The sequence below is a fragment of the Chiroxiphia lanceolata genome, chromosome 1, assembly GCF_009829145.1.
Source record: "Chiroxiphia lanceolata isolate bChiLan1 chromosome 1, bChiLan1.pri, whole genome shotgun sequence".
Classification (NCBI taxonomy): Eukaryota; Metazoa; Chordata; class Aves; order Passeriformes; family Pipridae; genus Chiroxiphia; species Chiroxiphia lanceolata.
Window position 1 is genome coordinate 34,661,575 of NC_045637.1, and position 20,093 is coordinate 34,681,667.

The 20,093-nt window shown below is 38.2% G+C and overlaps 1 protein-coding gene across 7 annotated transcripts in view; it reads right to left on the bottom strand.

The window, feature by feature from the left end:
• SULF1 (sulfatase 1) overlaps nt 1-20,093 on the bottom strand; it is a 120,442-nt gene that overhangs the window by 3,901 nt on the left and 96,448 nt on the right. For 6 of the 7 annotated variants that reach the window (XM_032709185.1, XM_032708936.1, XM_032709022.1 and 3 more), the window contains 9 exons: nt 12,573-12,789; nt 9,196-9,442; nt 7,386-7,482; nt 7,190-7,284; nt 6,703-6,768; nt 6,022-6,194; nt 4,875-5,017; nt 4,647-4,770; nt 3,632-3,749 (listed from right to left, as the gene is read on the bottom strand). In XM_032709185.1, coding sequence (XP_032565076.1) covers nt 3,643-3,749; nt 4,647-4,770; nt 4,875-5,017; nt 6,022-6,194; nt 6,703-6,768; nt 7,190-7,284; nt 7,386-7,482; nt 9,196-9,442; nt 12,573-12,789 — 1,269 coding nt within the window. In that variant the 3' untranslated portion in view covers nt 3,632-3,642. Of the gene's footprint in view, nt 1-3,631; nt 3,750-4,646; nt 4,771-4,874; nt 5,018-6,021; nt 6,195-6,702; nt 6,769-7,189; nt 7,285-7,385; nt 7,483-9,195; nt 9,443-12,572; nt 12,790-20,093 lie in introns of those variants that run through there. The other variant, XM_032709352.1, reaches the window with a different exon arrangement.

A 20,093-nucleotide genomic window follows, 5' to 3' on the forward strand; every position in this document is an offset into this window, starting at 1 on the left:
CATACTTGAAAACACCTGAATATTTGCTCTTGTTATTTTTTTACTTCATGCAATTGTAAATATTTGACAACATAAAATTGAACTATTTTCTGTTTTTCAAATCAAGACCTAGAAAATTTTTTTTTTTTTTTTGCAAACATTTGGCAAACTTCCTGTTTCAGGAAGAAACACAAGCTCTTTGGATTTGGTAGAACAGCTAGGACAGAGCTTCCTTCTTTCTTTTCCTAAAGTAGACAAGAGAAATGAAATCATGGCATGGCCACTTGAGAGACACCTTGGCAAGTCAAATATGGATAATTTGTTTCCTGAAACAAAAGATAATTCAATACCACAGATATTTCAAGAAAGAAGACTTGCTGTTCCAGTGCTGAGAGGCAAAAAGGGCCCTAGAAAACATCCCAGGCAGGGATGCTTTTTCAGGTAATTTAGTCACCAAACCCTCTAACATATTAACCGTACTGCAAATGTGATGATATTTAAATTTTTCTCTGTTATTATTTCTATTGATAGTTTTGTAATTTTTTTTCTTTATATCAGAGCCTGTATAGGAAAACAAACTGCTGTAGGGACAATAAGTGGCCAAAGCAATTTGCTGTGTTATGGCAGAAACTGAAACAGGAGTGATGTTTGACCGGTAACCAGTTTGGGGATGGACCAGGGCAGTAGTGGGGCAAAGAAGGAGCCAGAAAAGTGTCTTCGGGCCCAGAAGAGCCTCTGCTGCCTATCCCCAGCAGTGGGACAGAGGGTTGAGCTGAGCAAGCTGGGGTGGCAGGCTGGGCAGTGGAGAAGTCATAGAACCAGTGAAGAGTAACAGGGGTTTTCAGGAGCCTTGCAGCAGGGCAATGGGACTGTGCAGTGGAGGAGTAGGATCAGCAGGGAGTTTGTTGTATTCCTACAAAACAGCTGAAAGTCTGAGCTACATGGTTCTTCACGCTGGATCTAACTTTTACCCTCTAAATGTGGCACTGTTTCTGCGGTCTCAGAGATGTTTCACAGCTGTAAAGGCATTGGGAATTGTTCCTTGATCTTCATGTTAAGCTGGAGAAAATAGCTCGTTAGAACACACAGGACAGAGGTAACTTGTATTCATACGTGTTAAATAAAGGGGAAAGCAAAGTCTTAGGGTCCTAGAGCTGACTATGTTGGTTGACTGAGCAAGTTACCTCATATCTTAATCTCACACCTTGCAGGAAGCCTGAAATTTTCCTACTGAAATCAAAGCATACAGAGGGAAGAAGAGAGGAAAGAAAAAGTTCTCCCCTGTAAGAAATTTCATTACAAATAGATGTAAAACAGGAAAGTGCAGATGAGTTGCATTTGAGTAACAGCATGGCAGTAGTTTCCTTGACCAATATCTTGGAATTTCTCAGCTATGACACAGACCCAGAAGAGAGAAAAATTGTTGCTAACTGTTCACAGCAAAACTTATTCAGGTTTTTTGTTTGTTTGTTTTTAAATCAAGCATTAGTTAAGCTTTGCTCTCCATTTATCATACCCTGGAGTCTTATGATGCCATCTGTGGATGTATTGTCTCAAAACTCAGAAGAGATTTGAATATGTCTCCTCTGAGACTAAAGACAGGTAGGTACAATCATATCCTTGGTGGCTTTGAAAAACTTCAGACAAGCAGGAGAGGAGAGAGGAACGTGCAGTTCACAAATCCTGTTATCAACTATGCCTGCAGAGCCACATTCTGTCCATCAAATGACAGAGGTGACACTAGTTCTTCCCTGCTGAAGCTCTCTCCCTGTGTTAAGTAAACAGCACTACACTGGCTATTTCCATACCAGCCCGTTGCCCCAGTGTTTTACTTGCAACACAAGTAGTGCAACTCATGGCATTTTGAACGGGAAACAGGTCCAAGTGGAGAAAGCGCATGATCTGAAGGAAGCCTAAAGGGCAGCTCAGATGATTTAGCAGCATAGGGCTCTTCCTTTCTTGTTCCATTTGTTTCTCTGCAGGCATCAAGAAAAGGATCCTCTAAGAGATGGTTTTAATGATTCCCGATAAATTTGTTTTATTAATTTAATTTTTTGTATTGTTTTAGAAAAGAGAAACGTATTCCACCAATATGGAGCTTGAACCAAAATATTGAACTCAGGCATCTGCATATATTGAGAAACTGGGTGTCTGGAGCAATAACGCTTGTGTTATACTGTACCTGCTATTTATCCCAGTAGCAAAATGTTAATTTTATGTTCTGTTGGTATTAGAACTTAAAATGTTTTTGTTACTAAACAGTGTAGCAAGATATAATTTAAAGATTAATCCGGTGCGCTCTACTATTTCGTGCAATCCTACAATTCAAAAATGCCATTTTTATTAGATCTGTAGTTAAAATGAGGAATGCTTACAAGGACACCTTCTAATTAAAGACTTAAAAGCATAATTATAAGGATTACTTTCTGTCACTGCAGTAACCAGTTCCCACCAGGCTGTAACGAGCAATGCAAACATCGGGATACAATCCAAATGAGAGCTTATCATTTTCCTAGGTCTCAAAACTACTCAAGTGAGAAGATACAAAGTTGGCTGCAAAAAAATTAGCTGCATAAATTGGAGATCTATAAAATATTGAAACACATTAGCTTAATTGTTCCCTGGCTGCTGGAAACTAATGACAAGGTTCTTTTCAGAAGACCCTGTGAAAAAAGTCTTGTGTAGAGTTGTATGCCCCTTGGACCCAGTTTACCTCTCAGGTAAGCAGTGTATATCAGGAGCTACTCCTCCAAAGCGCACAGAGATGAAAATGCATAAAACTGATAAACTGTGTAAAGGAGTCAAGTCTAGATACGACACTCGACAGATGTTAATCTGTTTTTCACCCTGAGGACAAGTACTGCTCAATGAACAGCAAGTGCAGTACTGTTAAGACCTGCGGGTTTTCAGTCTCTTCAGGTTTTTGCTTTATGTTTGACTTGTTTCTCTAGCAGCAGACACAGGCCTCTGCATGATAAACATGTAGGTACAATAAGTATACTTGGAAGCAAAAGAATATACTTGCAAACAGCCTACTTTCATGTAGGTTCAAGTGTTAGTTATAAAAAACCTCACCTGGTGCCCTTCCTCAGTTCAAATAATACAACCTTCTTAAGAAATTTCATTTCATGCTTGTCTGATCTGGTCCCAGCCCAAAGGAGCCTCATCCTTCTGCCATACTTATACTGAACAGTCTCCTGCTGGCTTCTGAGCACATGCTGCTCATATTGAGCACTGCTTTTCCTTAAAGCAGCATCTGCCAGCATTTCCTAAAGCCAGTGAGAAGATTTTACTTTACTTTCATGGGTTTGATTAGGCTCTTTGTACTGTAGAAAGCTTTTTAAGCACATTCGGTTTACATTTAAAAAGCAGCTGTAAAGACTTCGTAAATAAAACCAGAAAAAACCCTCCAACCCATCCAAAATCCACCCGATAATATGAAAGTAACCCAAAAGAGGTGATTCTTTTTCTGTCATTTTCCTAGGGTAAACATTTAAGAAATACAGGCATGAAATATGAGCTGTATGAAGTCTTGCTATGACAATGAGCTACGTTAAATGCAGAATGGTAGATCTAAAAAACAATGGCCAAGTTCAGTGTAAAGTAGTTAGAAAATGCATGCATCAAAAGCTATGCTGTGTGCAACATGGCAGGATACAGACATTAGTTGAAATGGACTGGAGTCATGCAATTATTTGGAAAGAAGCTGCTGAGTAGAATAAAAAAGTGTGGATACCTGTGTGGATCATAGCTTCCTCCATCTTTATTTCCTGATATAGGAAAATACAAGAGTAACTTTTGTTAGTGTTTAGAACTTGTAAAACCATTCACAATGTAGTTTTCCATGCACAGCATCTAATTCCTAAAAAGAAATGTACTGTGTTAAATAAAGACAGAGCTGCAGTCCAACAGAGATTTCCTGGAAGTTTTATATAAAAGAACTGAAAAACCACAGTTTTTCAAAAATAATAAAACCCCCATACAATCAGATATTGTAAAAAAGAGAAATATTTGTAGATGAAGAAAGAGATACAAAGATGCAACACCACAAACTATGTAGAAGGGAATGTTCCTGTAAAAAAAATGAATCGCAATGTTCAGTCAACCAAAGTTAAGTGCAATGAATCCCAGTGATTTGAAGAAAAAATACCAGCTATTTTTGTACTCAGAGACTCTTGTGAAGAAATATTGTTTTCTTAAAAAAATGAAGACTACTGGCAATTAGAAGTTTACAATGTTAAGTCTCAGTTGTGGTGTAGGGCCTGAAGTTGTTCACATAGGCAGATAGCAACCTGAGTAAACACAAGATTTAATACCTCACCTGATACTGGGAGGCAAAAACTAACCAAACAAATCCTGCAATAGAGAAAAGAATTATGATTATAAAGATCTGCATGTACTTGTTATGGATTAGTTCCAAAAACATGATATCCTTTCTGTAGCATTTCTCTCAAATGCTGTTGTTTGCCATCAATATCTGTTGAGAATAATCTGTGCAAACTCGCAAAGAAGCCTCCTGGTCATGTTTTTTTGTAGGTGTATATGGATCATTCCAAACTATTCAGAGCAACACTTAGGAGAGTGACACTTCATGCATGTAATTAGTACTTAAGTAGATGAAAAAAGTATGAAAAAAATGGAAATAAACATTACTACTTATCTTGTACCTATTTCAAGTCCCTTCGGCCTTGGATTGCACTGCTTATAACCTTGACAACTGCGCAGTTCCATCAGCTGTATGTGTAATTGATTTAAAATGCCTCTTTCCACTGTGTGCACTGTGTTGGTCAGCTGAGAAAGAGAGGAATGAAGGGAAACGATACTTGTTAACAGGAATAAAAAAACCCCTAGAGGAGTCTGGTGAACAGCATTTTGTAACAGGGAACAGGCTTTACCTGATAAGGATCAGTGTTCATATCAAAATATTCCAAGAAGCCAGTTGCAAACTCACAAAAGAGAAAGTTGTGGGTGTCATTAACTGTTCGCAAACACCAGTAAGTGTTGTTATTCGAGCTTGTGCAAGCACAGAAAGAGCCCACTGTAAATAAAGAAACAAGTTATAAGTTTTCAGTGAAAAATAATATGCTTGTTTCTTCTACTAGTATCTTTAATTCCAATAATAAAATATAAACATTGCCTTATATTTTTATTTAGATTTATTTAGAGTACTGTGATTAGCTGTAACAGTATCAAAGTTTTCTGAACGAGCTTCATAAAAACAGTAATGGTATTATAACACATTAGCTCTTCTTTAAACTATGGACTGTGTCAAAGGGACATTTTTTTAACCCATGACTGCTGCTGGAGCACTGCCAGAATGCACAGCAATACGAGAACTCTTTTCATAACTGTTTGTAAAGTTAAAAAGTAATTAGCCAACTTAATTGTTGTCTTCATAACAAAAATCATGCATATGACTACTTTAAGTACCTTTTAAAATGTACTTAAAAAAATACATATTAGCAGAAGTCTTAGTGCAGTCAGAACACATTATCACTAAGAGACAATTTCTTTCTCCAAATGAAAAGTTGTTCTTAGCAAATTTTCTGCTTGGAGTCAAATATGTTGTAACTTAATCATCACCTGATCTTGAAGAAGTTTTTGAAAGTAAACTTTTCTTTCTCCATCACAAAAGATGAGAAAGGTAATTTTTTTGTTAATGCAGAATACCAAGAAATGTTGAAGCATGCCTCAATAGGACAGTTTTCTTTATACCCTGAAATTTAAAGAGACTTAAAGTATCTTTTAGCTCTAATACTTTCTTCATATACACCACGAGTGCTACACAGCTGTGGTTTTAAAATTACTTTAGCATATAAAAAATGGGAATAATGGGAAGAATTCATAAGGGATAGTATGTGCATTTTTTTCATGATAAGTTGTTTATTATACACATTGAAATAAGAATGTTTAAGTAGACCTGCGCTGAAGTTTGTGACAACACTAAAGGTCAAAATAATGCTCTGATTGCACAAAGTGGAAAAACTGTAATAAGAGCAGAGGATAACCCGGATCACATCTGCATGTAGACATAAGACTTACAGTTCCAGAATGGAGCTGTTTGCCAGTGGTTGTTGTCATGTGTAAAACACGTCAGTCCAGGAAGGCTACACTCGTCTCCTTTCTTCTGGCGCCTTTTCCCCTTCCTTTCCTTCTTCCTTCTCCGGTTCTCTTTGAACAGCTGCAGTTTGCCATCCACTTCCTGTGCTGCTTCTCTGTTTAGAGAGAAAGTTGGGCACAGCTGACTAAGAACAGTCTCTGCTTGGTTAGCAACAGCACTAACAGTTTTCATATCTTTCTGGGTTTTTTAAAGGTATGAGGATAAAAATATGACTTTCTCCTATCTCAGCTTCCACCCCAGCTATTGTGACAAGGTGTTCCCTTCAGCAAGCATGAGAAATGATGTACTGCTGCATTTATGGTCAATTAAATCTTTTTAAAAACCGTTGATCAGTTTCTGATATAATTATTTTCATCCATTTTCTATCAATAGGTTTAAAAAATAATATCCATAAGCGTTTACAAGCTGGTCCAAAACTACTGAATGTTTCTTGTGAGAGCTTGCTGCATGTGACCTTTACTTTTCCTCACCCCCTCCTTTCCTCTCTAGATAAAAAAACCCCAACGAAACCCCAAACCAAAAAAACACCTAATCCCAAAAACTACATTTCTCCAGTCACCAAAAAGCCAACTATGAGAATGAGAGGATAATAACAATCTTACTTGAAGGGATGAAGATGGCTCTTGAGTTTCTCTTGGGCTTTCACCCCTTTCTCTTTGTTGTAATAGCTACAGGAAAAATTATTAGGAATTATTAAGTTATGAAACTATTTGCACCACAAAGCCAAAACAGAAACATACTATCTTTGACATTTTCTTAAGAAATTATACAGAATAACTGACAATTTTCATTTCATGTAAGGAAGTTAAATGTGTGAATGATCCCATGCTAGGTTGTAGCAAAACTACAGCTGGATTCAAACATGTTAGTAGAATACAAATATATTTAACCTTAAAATGTTAAAAGTTATCTTCTTGTGATTCACAGTAGCTTCTACTTATAAAACATATCTAACTAAAACAGGTACCCTACAATTGTCATAAATATCAATAAAGGTTAGGTTCTTTATTTTCCATCTCAAAAAACCCTGGAAAATGTGTGACCTTAGTAATCATTGTAGCTTTCAGTATTTAATGCCATCTCTCTTACCTCTGTTTACTACAATCACATTCATCTGGCTTTCTTCTTTTTAGGTGTCCTCTAACTTCCCTCAAATTCTTAATTTTGTCTTGGAGAGCTTCGATCTGCAGAGAATATTTCCAAGTTTCAATTATTTCGACATTTAATTATTTTTTGAAAAGATAGCAGTGCAAAGACTTCATTCAGGTTTTAAAATACCTCTTACCTCCTTATCAATGTAAGCCTTGTGGTCCTTCCAGGCTCTGGCAGATTGGTACAGCTCCCTCTCACAGTGAATAGTGTCATTTGGAAGAATAAAACATCTGTAGTCATGAGTTTAAGAAACAGAAAAAAGAAGGTCAGTGATTTCCCAGTTGCCTACCCATTTTTTCTCTTTCTTCTGACATTCCTAATCAATTAATTCTTATGGTCTGTTAATAAATAAATAAACTCTACCAGGCCCTCTTATGCTAACTTAATAATAATAATTGCATTCATTTGTTTCCTCTGAAAAAAAAAAAATCCTCATCCATGACAGATGCTCTCTGCCTGGTAAGCAAAAAAATGCATTAACATTCTTAATCAATTAGAAATTAAATTGAAACTGAAGTAAAAATCTGTTCAGAGTTTAAAGCCTCTTGTTAATCAAATGTGCCATTGTTTATTTAACCACCAGCTTCAGCAGAACCCTTCTTTTAATTTTTGAGAAGAACAGCAGAAAAAATATGTAGATGCCTATCTCTTCCCATGTTATCCTATTCTGTTTTTTGCCTCATTCAAAGAATTCTTAAAGCAATGCTGTGTTCTGTAAAGGTCAAAACACTTTATGGAGAAATAATAACTTTTCTGGAAAACTATTTAAAGCTTTATTAATTCCATGATTGGAAATTATCAATGTAACAAAAGGATGACTTTTACCTATTCAAAACTAACTTTTATGTTTTCCTTAAAAAAAAATAAAGAAGAAAAAAAGAAATAAATGCTTATGTTTTAAGTGCAATAAAAGGGATTAAAGAGAGATTTTTGTTGCCTGCATCTTCCTGGCTTTTCAGATCACTCACATTAGCTTTTTTAAGCTAAAAAATAATTTGACATGTTTGCCTTTTCATTCAGATTTAGCGTAGGGCTAAAAATTGAAATCTAAACAACATTCAGGATGGGAAAATGACTGCCGATTTATTCAGGATCATAGAATCCTAGAACAGTTTGGGTTGGAAGGGACCTTAAAGATCATCTAGTTCTAAATTCCCTGCCATGGGCACCCACTAAACAAGGTTGCTCAGGGCCACATTCAACCTGGCTTTTAACACTTCCAGGGATAGGGCATCCACAACTTCTCTGGGCAACCTGTTCCAGTGCTCTACTACCCTCTGAGTAAATAATTTCTTCTTGAAATCTAATCTAAATCTGTCCTCTTTTAGTTTAAAACTGTTCCTCCTTGTCCTATAATTTTCTGTCCATGTAAAATATCACAAGACCCTTTTAGGTACTGGAAGGTTGCTATAAGGTGTCCCCAGAACCTTCTCTTCTCCACGCTGAACAGCCCCAGCTCTCTCAGCCTGAATAAACAGGTCTAATGAATCTTAGGTAATGCAAATGGCTGCAAACAACCAAGTATTAAGAAACATGATGTAACTGATCTAATCTATCCTCATGTAGAGTGGGATTTCACTCATCTCAAATTTGGGCCCCTATGTTAAGCTGGTAGCCTAGACTGTAATGAACAGCAGGAGCATCAGCTTAACGGGATGATTAATCCATCATAAGATGCATGTTTCTACATGGAGGATGAAACTCCCTCTGGAGATGCCTACTCCTCCTCAGAAATAAAACCTAAACTAGAGGCCTCCTTTTAAAATACATATACTAAATATAAATGATTCCACTTCCTAAAAAATACAACTCAGGTTTATCTAAAATCCAGGATGACAGTTTTAAGTTTCGAAATATTGTATGGAGAGAGTGAGAACACAATTAGAAAACGAAGATTTCACTTGAAGAAGAAAAAAAAAACAACACGGAAAAAGCAATCATACTTGTGTGTCACTCTAACAGAGCTGGGTTGACCTATAGCATCAGTGCCATCAGCGAACATTGCATCACCAACAGCACCAGCAATTTCCTCTGTTTCTTCCTCATTTTTAGCATTGTGACGCTTGGTGATACTCCTGGTCTTTAACACCTGTAATTCTTCTTCTTCCAGATTTATGTCATATATTTCGCCTTCAAATTCCACAGACAAGGACCGGGTTTGGCGAGTGTGGACAAATCGGGGTTTGTATTCTGAAGCAGAAGAAAGAAACATTTCCAGTTTTATATACGTATCTACATGACCCATGCCATGAACCACAAACCATATCCCAAGGAACAAGAATGATGTTCAGTAAAACCAGCTTATTTTTCCTCTGACTTTACAGAAACTTATTTAATGATTTTTGATACATTGTGACCCTTTCATGAGTAGCATGCAATTTCTATCACTTCAAGGTTTGCATTTCACATTAGTCTGACCTTATGCCAGAATTAGCATCTATATCTGCAAATAAAATCAGTATCTCAGAAATCAGGTATCTAAAAAGAGACACATAAATCAGAGATCGCAGGGTTACAAACCACTTTAGAAAATTAAACCATTCACCACTGTGAAACAAGTGCAAATTGGCATGTGACATGTTTGACTTACACTTTAGAATAAAAATTATTTTTAAACAGTCAACACGTTTTCCTTTCTAAAGGTAAGAATTAAAATGGTATGAATCCATCAGATATCAGTCTATACATATCTGTATGTATCTATATGTACATATGTACATATACTTTGACACACATGTCATCTGTATTTATGTGTGCAAGTCATAGATCACCAAAAAATTGCCTCACTGCAGAGCTACAGTAAGATTTATTATGTCACTTTCACCCCTTGAAAGCTCTGAGCTTAGTAGGGTTGCAGCTCTTTTAGTTATTGCGTATGTGAGTAAGATTAATGAGACAATTAACTCTTTGAGGGATTTTTAATGTTATGTACAAGAAAACCTGTGTTTGGGCTCAGTCTGAAAGACCTTAACTTCTTTTGCTAAATGCACTTGACTTAAACTAAGCTGATAAAATCCACAGTCAATACCATACCAAAGCATGTTCTGTCTAGCAAAACCACACACAGAGATCTCCAGAAATACAAAATTTATCTTGTAAAAAAATCAGTTGTAGGGCATTTCCATTTGTTACATCTATGCTGAGCACATCTATGTCACATAACAATTCTTTATGCAGCAGAAAATGGTAGCTGTAAGAAAGTACTGCCTTTGTCAGGTAGCGTCAGTTCTACTCACAGTTTTTATGTTAGTGCCTTTAAGAATCTCACACTGAACCTCTCCTGCAAGAATCTTTTAGAAGTGCAGTTAGTGAGTCTGATTCAACTTTTCATTCAAACCACCCTGTCCTGAAGGTCTTTAATAAAATTATGCAGAAACATTCACAGATTCAGATGGGACAACTTCTTCCATTTAACAGCCTCTGATGATACTACTTAATAATCAAGTGACTGAAAGGATGGAATATATACACATCTCATCCACATGTCATCTGAAGACTGAGGCCTGAACTCCTCATTCCCTTAACAATGTCTCTTCATCATGAGTCTTTCCCTGCACTACTCAGAGGAGTGATAAAGCTGATTTGGAGGAGACAGAGCAGGGAAGCAAAAGAATGTTGTAAAGGAGAAAATAACAACAAAAGAACTTTTTCTGATGCCTCTTTCAGATGTTTTCCCTCCTTTCCCTACTTTCTCTCCCCAGGTAACTTCCCTTGGTTGCAATCCCCATTCAGTCCTTCCTGTGACTTGGCACTACCTCTTTCCAAGGTATGCAGCAGTTATCTCCCTTTGAAAATATCACTTGAGGGAACATTCCCCAGATTGAGAATCACTCTGGTAGTCTGTGGCATGTAGACTTTCCAGGAGAGGTCTGCTTGTACACATTGTGAGGTTCCTTAGGTCATATTAAACAAATGGAAGAAATTATATCAGGGCAACACTTAGTCTGAACAATGAGACAACTTAAGACAGACGATATTGTGGTTGAATGCACAAAAAATACTAGGGATTCTTGTTCACATCCAGAGTGGAGCTCTAGATAAGGAAATATTTTTAATTATACTGAGATTATTTTTTTATTTCATAGACATCTGTGCAGAATCTTCTAACTTCTGTGCTTATCATAGGACTTCACTATCTTCTTACTTTAAAGACCCATCTCTACTTTATTCCCCAGTCTAGTATTCTAATTAGAGTGCAAGAGAATACAGCCTGCTCTTGAACCAAGTCTAAAATCCAGGTTCGCTTCTATTGCTATAGCTACAGAACTTCACTTTCATTGCTTGGTAGAGAGAAGAAAATACTTGCTCCGTTTAAATTAAGGCTTCTTTAAACAGCCTTCTTTTGTAGAAATCATTACCAGAAACAAACACGTCCTAAAACCCTCTTGTACATTCCCTTCAGCCCATGCTCCACTAGAGGACACTGCAATCTCATTCGTGTCCCTGCGGGGATCCCGCTATGAACGTGCAGGGAAGTGAGATCTAAACAGTGTTTCAGGTCCGTGAGCAGCCCCAGCACCACAGTGCAACAGGTGTCTGCGGGTTATCACTGAACAACGAGTGAATTCAGCTTTAACGATGAAAGAAAACACTTTCACTGGCCACCTTGGCAAGTAACAGCACTGATTCACCCGCGGATGCCACAGGGTTGTTATGTCTGAGCAGTGCGAGAGGTGGCACCAGAGCATCGCCACAACCACCACTGCAAAGGCAGCCTAAAGGCTATTCCTCGCTGTGATAAAATATTGTTATTACTGTTATAATTGTTATAATTGGAATCACAAAATGGTTTGCCTTGGAAGGGACCTAAAAGACCATCTATTTCCACCCCCCTCCCCGACATGGGCAGGAACACCAGCCACTAGACAGGTTGCTCAAAGCCCCATCCGACTTGGTCTTGAACAGTTCCAGGAAGGTGGTATCCACAGGTTTTCTGGACAACCTGTTCCAATGCCTCACCACCCTCGCAGTATTGAATTTCTTTCTAATAGCTAATCCAAACCTACTCCTTTCCAGTTTAAAGCCATTACCCCTTGTCCTATCACTACATAACCTTATAAGAAGTCTCTCTCCAGTTTAGGTCCTCTTTAGGTAGTAGTCATAAATGGGCTTAAATCACTCTTGCTGTGGTTTAAGCCCATTAGGCTTAGTACTTCTTTAGGTACTTATTACAGAGGCAATTATGTAGAACCTGACTACATACTACAGATGTCTTCATTAGACACAGAGGTGAAAGCAAGAGCATACTGGTAGGACAATGCTCTGCTAGCCATTTTCCCCTGCTCTTTGCCTCAGAGCTCAAGAGATAAATAACACTTACTTTGCGCATTAGGGTTTCTCAAAAACTGTCTTTGATTTTTTCTCTGGGTCCTGCTGTTTCGGTAATCAGCGTCTCCACAGTTGCAGTCTTTGTCTTTACCACTATATCCCCGGGAGTGAATGCTGCGGGTTCTCTTCCTGATGGCAAGTATGTCGCTAGGCACCTTACACTTGTGAATTCGAAGTTTGCCAGAAGCATCCTCTGTGCACTGCCATTTCTGTGAGAGGGAGAAGTGAAGATGATTTCCCAGCAGCCTTTCAAACCCCTGTTGTTTTCAGGTGGATTGTAAAACAAGACAGGTAAATTTCTTTAAAAATTTAAGCAGTGCCTTCCCTGAGAAGGGAAACATTTTAAGGCACAAATTCACTCACATTCTTCCCAACATCTTTCTTATGCTAGGCAAACCTAAGTTTGAATGAAATCACTGCAAATCTGCATTAAAAAAATACAACCCAGACAAAAAAAACAAAAAAGAAAAAACAAAAAAGAAAAAGATATATAAATGAAGAGTATCTAGACTAAACACATACCTGAAAAGAGCAAGTAAAAATCTTAATTTACTGAGCCAAGGCATACAGCTGCCAGGGCTGTTTTCACCAACTCTTTTTTTTCTTTGAAGAAAACAAACTTTTTTTCTTTGTTCTGTGACTCGGAATTTCTAACATGATTCAGGGAAAAATAAAAAAACCCACAGATGAAGAAGAACTGGTTCAGCTGAGAATTCTTTGGAAAGAAAAGGACAAATTGCAAATGTAATCTATAGAAAAATACATAAACCACTCCCTACAGCCAGCAGGTGCAAGTTAGGAGAAGAACCTTAGGGACACTAAACAAGAAATTATCTTGAAAAAACTCCTTTGGGTATATAAGCCTTGAGATTTTTATCAGACTTGGGAGGAAAAGGTGCAGTCTGGAAGGATTACCTGTAAAAAGCATTGTATGTGTGCTGAATATCAGAGCAAGTGTGGGAGAATGAGAGGAAACAGAGGCTTTTTCCAGCTTGTCTGCACAATATCTGTCTGACTTAATTATCAACATCACTGAACCAGATGGAAGATTCCAGGTGGATTTTTCCAGTGGATCTACTTACCTTCACATATCAAATTAAAAAGCAACAGGGGCTTTAATTTCCTTTCCACATGACACTGTCTTAAAAAAGCTAAATGTAATTTAAAAAAAAATATGGATAGGTGTTGAGAGATCAGGGCTCCTTTGCCCATGCCCAAAGCTTGCCATATAGGGCACTCGCAATGCACTACACAAACTAAGAAGCCAGTGAAGACTTCGAGTCAGTAGTAGTCTGAATAACAATAGGGAGAACTAGAAATAACATTGTTTATTTATAATTTTGATAGAACCATAAATGACTATGACCCAGTGAGTTTAGTTCACTTTTTGCATCTTAAGCCATAATGACCAGAGTTTGCATACAAAGCAATTAAGTTTGGCTGGATATTGTAAAGAACAAAACTCAATAATGCTATTGATGACTGGAACCTTTTAGCTGCAGTTTCAGTTAAGTTTCCTATAATGTGTCCTTTTTTTGGTTCCCAGCACTGAATAGCATAAGTAGTTTTCTCTTGCCTCATTAATAATAACAAGACAGCTAGATGCTGGTCCTAATGGAGTCCCCAACTTAATTTTTGAAATGGGCACTGATATCAGAGCATACACATTTCGGTAAGTTCCATTAACTAATGGCTGCTTTGGACTGTTTTGGGGATGCTGTCATGCTGACTGAAGAATGAAGAAGGAAAACTAAGCCTTCAGGTAGATTTGCTGATCCGATAACCTGAGGGATGAGCTGATGTGGGTCTGAACCAGGTCTCTCTGGCCTAACATATGGGCTGAATTAAAGATGGATTCCATGCTGAGATCTTGCCTGTGGATTGGCATGACTCTGATCTCAGAACAGTAAGCCATGTGTAAAAGGACATCAACATGACCAAGTCTATGGCTGCCTGAGAAATTACACTCATGCCCAGACTTTAAGTGTAAACATACATCTACAAGTGACAATACGACTTCGTACAAGTAAGAGTGTCCAAGAGCTGTAAAGTTTTGCAGACTATATTCTGCAATAGCATGTGCACTCTTCCTACCACAGCAAGAGATGATTGTTACAGGATAAGAGCTGACTGCACCACTATATTTCCTGTGTTTATTGGGTACGTGTTACAGTTATAAACATATGGCAGTCTTTAATGAGTCTCAAAAGCACCATTTTGAAGCAGAATAAGTATTCTCTTTGTCTAGCATTAATTATAGCAAGAGGTTCTAGGAGTGGCTTCAATAACCATTTAGATCATTTTTAACAATATTATGACTAACATTGAAACAAGACTCTCTCTGTCTAGTACAAACCAATAATGGTTCTCTATTTAAAACAGGGATTAAATATGATTCATTTCCTCTTTTTTTTTTTTTTTAATTTTACTTTAAAAAGTGTCATTATAAAGATGCTTTAGAGTTCTAAGACGGAATTTTCAGTCTAACTTTCCTGAATCCCTGCCCATGCCAGCATAATCAGGCACTGAGCATGCATTATGCAGTAAGTTGTAATGGTCCTTCTGCTCATCTTTAGATCTATAAAATGCATTAATGCACATAAAAGAATATTGTGACTGAATGCACTGCCCTTTCTCTTCCCCTGTTTCCTACTTTCCTTCCTGCTATGAATACCAAACTACTCTTTGTAGTCCAGGAATATTAGGTTTGGTTTCTGGATCCCCATATCTCCATCCCCTAAAAAAAAAGAACACTGGCTTATACACAAACTAAATATGTCTTCATTAAGTTTTCATTTGTATATGATTTATTTTCCCCATGTTTATGTTCTTTCTTACAGTGATATTTCACAAGACACCTAAGCCAATCTAACACTTCATTGTTGCCATAGGAATATGGGATAGTCCTTGCTTCTGGCTGCATGCTGATTTAAGAAACCCTGCACTGATTTACTCTCACCTCAGTAGGAGAAAAGAGAACTAACTGAGAATTAAAAAACCTAAACTAATAGTGTTGTGAAACTCAAACTGCGTCAGCCTTTTTCCCTGTCATTGACTCATCTTTTCCTTCTTTCATCGCATTTCATCACCTACCCTCCAGCAACTATTTCCCTCTCAGCTCCCCACCTTCAGTTTACATTCTGCCTCAATTTAGCTTCAGAGGGGAAGCAAAGGTGAAAAAGGACCTTTAATGCTTCCACACCAATGGAGTCCTGAAACCCCACACCTGAAAGCTAGTAGGACTTAACCCCACTGGGAAGGGCTTTGCTAGTTTACAGCCACCCTGAACCAAGCACGGTCCGTTCTGCAGATGCGCTTGGAGTCTTGGCTGGACCTGTGTGTGCTGGCTGCCGGCTCTCCCCAAAGTGCTCCCTGCAAATTGCAGAGGCAACTTAGGAGAGGTTAAGGTGTAAAAGGACTGGGTAGCTAAGGACTTTAGGTTTGTCCAGTTTGAAAAAAGGAAGCTGAGGGGCAACCTCATTGCTCTCTACATCTCCCTGAGGAGGGGAAGTGGGAAGGGAGGTCTGGAGTGGTTCAAAGTTATGCCCAGGGAGGTTCAGATTTGACATTAGGAAGCATTTCTTTACCAAGAGGGTAGTGAAAACCCACTACAGGCTTCCTAGAGAGGTGGTTGATGCCTGTCAGTGTTCAAGGAGCATTTGGACAATACCTCTAACAACATGCTTTAACTTCTGGTCAGCCCTGGAAGTGGTCAGGCAGTTGGATTCAATGATTGTTGTAGGTCCCTTCCAACAGAAATAGTTCTATCCGATCCTATTGTGCTGGTTTTGGCTGGGGCAGAGTTGATTGTCTTCACAGTGTTAGTATGGGACTATGTTTTGGGTTTGTGCTGAACACAGGGTTGATAATATAGAGATGTTTTAGTTATTGCTGAGTAGTGCTTGCACAGACACAAGGCTTTTTTTGCATTTCATACTGCTGTGCTGGCAAGGAAGTTGGGGGTGCATGGGAGATTGGGAAAGAGACACAGCTGGGACAGGTGACCCAAACTGACCAAAGGGACATTCCATGCCATATGACATCATGCTGGGGAAAGAAGGAGGAAGGGTGGGACGTTCAGAGTGACAGTGTTTGTCTTCACAAGTCACTGTTAAGTGTGATGAGGCCCTGCTGTCCTGGAGATGGCTGAACACCTGACTGCCCATGCAAAGCAATGAATTAATTCCTTGTTTTGCTTTGCTTGTGTGTGTGGCTTTTGCTTTCCCCATTAAACTGTCTTCATCTCAACCCATGAGTTTCCTCACTTTTACCATTCTGATTCTCTCCTCAATCCCACTGGTGGGGGAGTGAGTGAGTGGCTGTGTGGTGTTTGGTTGCTACCTGCAGTTAAACCATGATTCCTATCCTAATCCTATCCTATCCTAATCCTATCCTATCCTTCAGAAGGATGATCTCTGATAAACCTGAAGTTTAAACATGTTCCTGTGTTCCTCAGTGGGGAGGCAAGTACTGCAGCAGGAGCTCTTCCTTCAACAATTGCATTGGCATGATGCATTTTCTTCTGGGGGTAGAAGTTCACCCTTATAAAGACATTTCAAAGACAAAGGGGAGCACATGGGCTGGTTAAAAGGTACTGTTTGTACTTGGTGGCTTTGCTTTGCATTGCTACTGGCATGGCTCCGGTTGCAACTTAGAGCTACATAAGCAAGACAACACCAATTGACTTTGTAACTACCTGGGGTCTCAATTTCCTGGTATTAATCAGTTGTGCCACAGCCTTCAAACTAAGTAAGTTTATTTCACTACCAATTATAATTAAGGCATAAAACTGTATGTTCAGCATAAATCATTGTGATGCGCCGCACTGTAAATAGCTACTTAGGCAGGACTTCAAATACACTTCGTGTAGTTAACAGAATGTCACAGCTTTGAGACAGTTGCTGCCCCCTTATATAAGGGGAAATCAATTAGACAATTCATGAAAGATGTCTCAACAGCAGACAAGCTAAGGGTTTCTATGATATGTAAACACTAAGTATTTACAGTAGATGAGTCAGTGTTAAATACCTTGTCAGATTTTATCACAAAGCTATGAAACCCTGAAAAACATGCAACCGGAAATATAACACAGCAACAATATTTTTACAGGTGTTTTTTCATTTTTGTAATGTATGACTGACTTTGAGTATTATTGCTCAGCCTAGGGAATGTTAAGATTAGGCCTGAAAAATGAAGACCATGAATTTAAACATGTCCTCAAGATATCATTTCCCTGTTTTCGTGTTACAAAAGGAATGCTCTAAATTTGAAAACAGTTCAGATGAAAATACCACCACGGGCTGTATATTTGTGTAACATTTTCTTCTATTAGCAATAACCAGATCTAGGGCAGTGCCAGGGGACTTGATGTGAAAACGCTCAGGGCTGTGCTACTGCAATCAGAAATGTCTTGCTGTTGCTTTCTTTGTGCCATCCAAAGTGGCCATACCACACAGCATATTGAAAGGTGCCCTGTAATTAGTTGGCTCTGGTAAACAGTACAGAGTAGCAGCAATTCATTTCTGCTGAACTGGACCTGAATACTGAGAAATGTTTACAGGCTGAGGTCATGTCCTCCATGCATTCCCACAGAGCAATCACGAACCCTGGTCCTGACCAAGGCTCCTGAATACCCCTGGAAATATCAGTCTGTGTTGTTACATCTCAGCAGTACTTGAACATTGCACATGAGTGCAGCTGTTTAGCAGGGATGGTTTGCCAGCTTCGCTTCGGGAAATTGGAATTGCTGCATTTTTATCGGAAAATATCCTCCTTCATTTTAGAACTGAGTTGATGCTGCCTATAAGGGCAGATCCCAATTTTTGTACCTCTCTCTCATAACTGAATCACCTTCTATTGAATCATGCTCCAGAGTCTGCCGTCATGAATATATTCAAAGATGGTTATTTATATACAGCCTTACCCCCGAGAAGTGTTGCTGAAAAATGCAGTGGTCAGCGGTTCAACAGAGAAGGAAGTAGTTTGTCTTATAAGAATTGATGTAATAGAGGCAGAAATGTTTGACAGACTTTAGAAATACAGACTTTAGAAATACTTTGGAAATTCAGTTAAATGCACAGGGACATAATTGGAGGAAAAAAAGAATGAAGGAATTAATCACTCTAAAGAAAAGGAGGAAAGAGAAAATTGCCAAGGAAATTTGCAGACTACACAATTTTGCATTCTTGATGTATAGACAAGATTGATTTTAAGTGTCACAGTTATAGCAGTTCTCTAGTTATAGAAAATGCATGAACTGCTTTGTCAGCTCTAGAAGTGTAGGCACCTAGGTTGAGACAGAAAATATTTTACCTCCATAGCATTCTCCACCAAATCTATTAACTTGTCTGTAGTTACAACTCAACATCAACAGACTTGTGCTGTTACCCAATAAGCATCCACTCTCAAGTGCAAGCAGATAGAACCCAATGAAAAGGATAAATTTAGTCTTTTAGTTATAAATAGTAATACCAATAAATTGTACTATACACATTTAATTTGCAGAGGACTTAGTTTATATGATATTTCACTTCATAATTTAAAATGGAAACTCTGCAAAAAGAGAACCTCAGAGGAGTACTACAAAAAGTGCTAAAAATGGTTCTTGGATAAACTATGTTTTCTCTCAAAATGTTTTTGGTATGTAAAATTACTTTAAAAAAGGTTCAAAAAAATTGATCTGTTAAAAAAGATGCCATTCTACCAAAAAGTCTTTTTATCAGAGAACACTGATAAGATGATGGTGAAAATGCTGAACACAGTTGTGCATTGAAAGAGATGAAACCAGTGAACCCAGTGATCTTCCCGGAATATCTCTGGATTTCATCCAGAATAGAGCTGATACTTCAGATTAAGAATTGCTTAAATTTGAAGAATTGTCAAATCTGGGAAGAGCTGACCTCTGTTTAATAAAAAACTTAAATATTTAGGCTGAAATGTGAAATATTTAGGCTGAAATATGAAATACCATGCTTTGAAAGATTATTTTTAGAGATAAAGGAACTTATCTTCATATTTGGTTTCAACTCATAAACAGAGTGGTATGTTAACTAGGGGTATCATAATTTCTGGCAATTCCTACGAATTCTTGAGCAACTAAGTTGCAGGTATGTTTCTTTCAACTATGAGGGATGACTCTGCAGGGTCTAAAGTGAGCTACAAGAGCTGTTCACAGAAGCACTGAAGTATGTGCTTTTAAGCACTGGTCCCAAACACCTATGTTTCCACTTAAGCCTGTATACAGATGCTCTGCTGAATTAATACTAAGAAAAGATGCTATCAATGGGCAGATAGCAAAGATAAACCAGCTTTGAATCAATGCTCTGGTACAACAGGTTGATCACCAGTGCCTTCTGCAAGCATCAGGAGGTTGTTCTGGAATCAGGAGGATCCATGAATGATATTTATTTGTCATATCATAATTTTAGTTGGGTTTTAGTGGGTGCTTCGGGTTTGGTTGTCAGTGGTTTGTGAGCCACCTGACACTTCTGGCCAGCTCTTACCAGCTTATGTG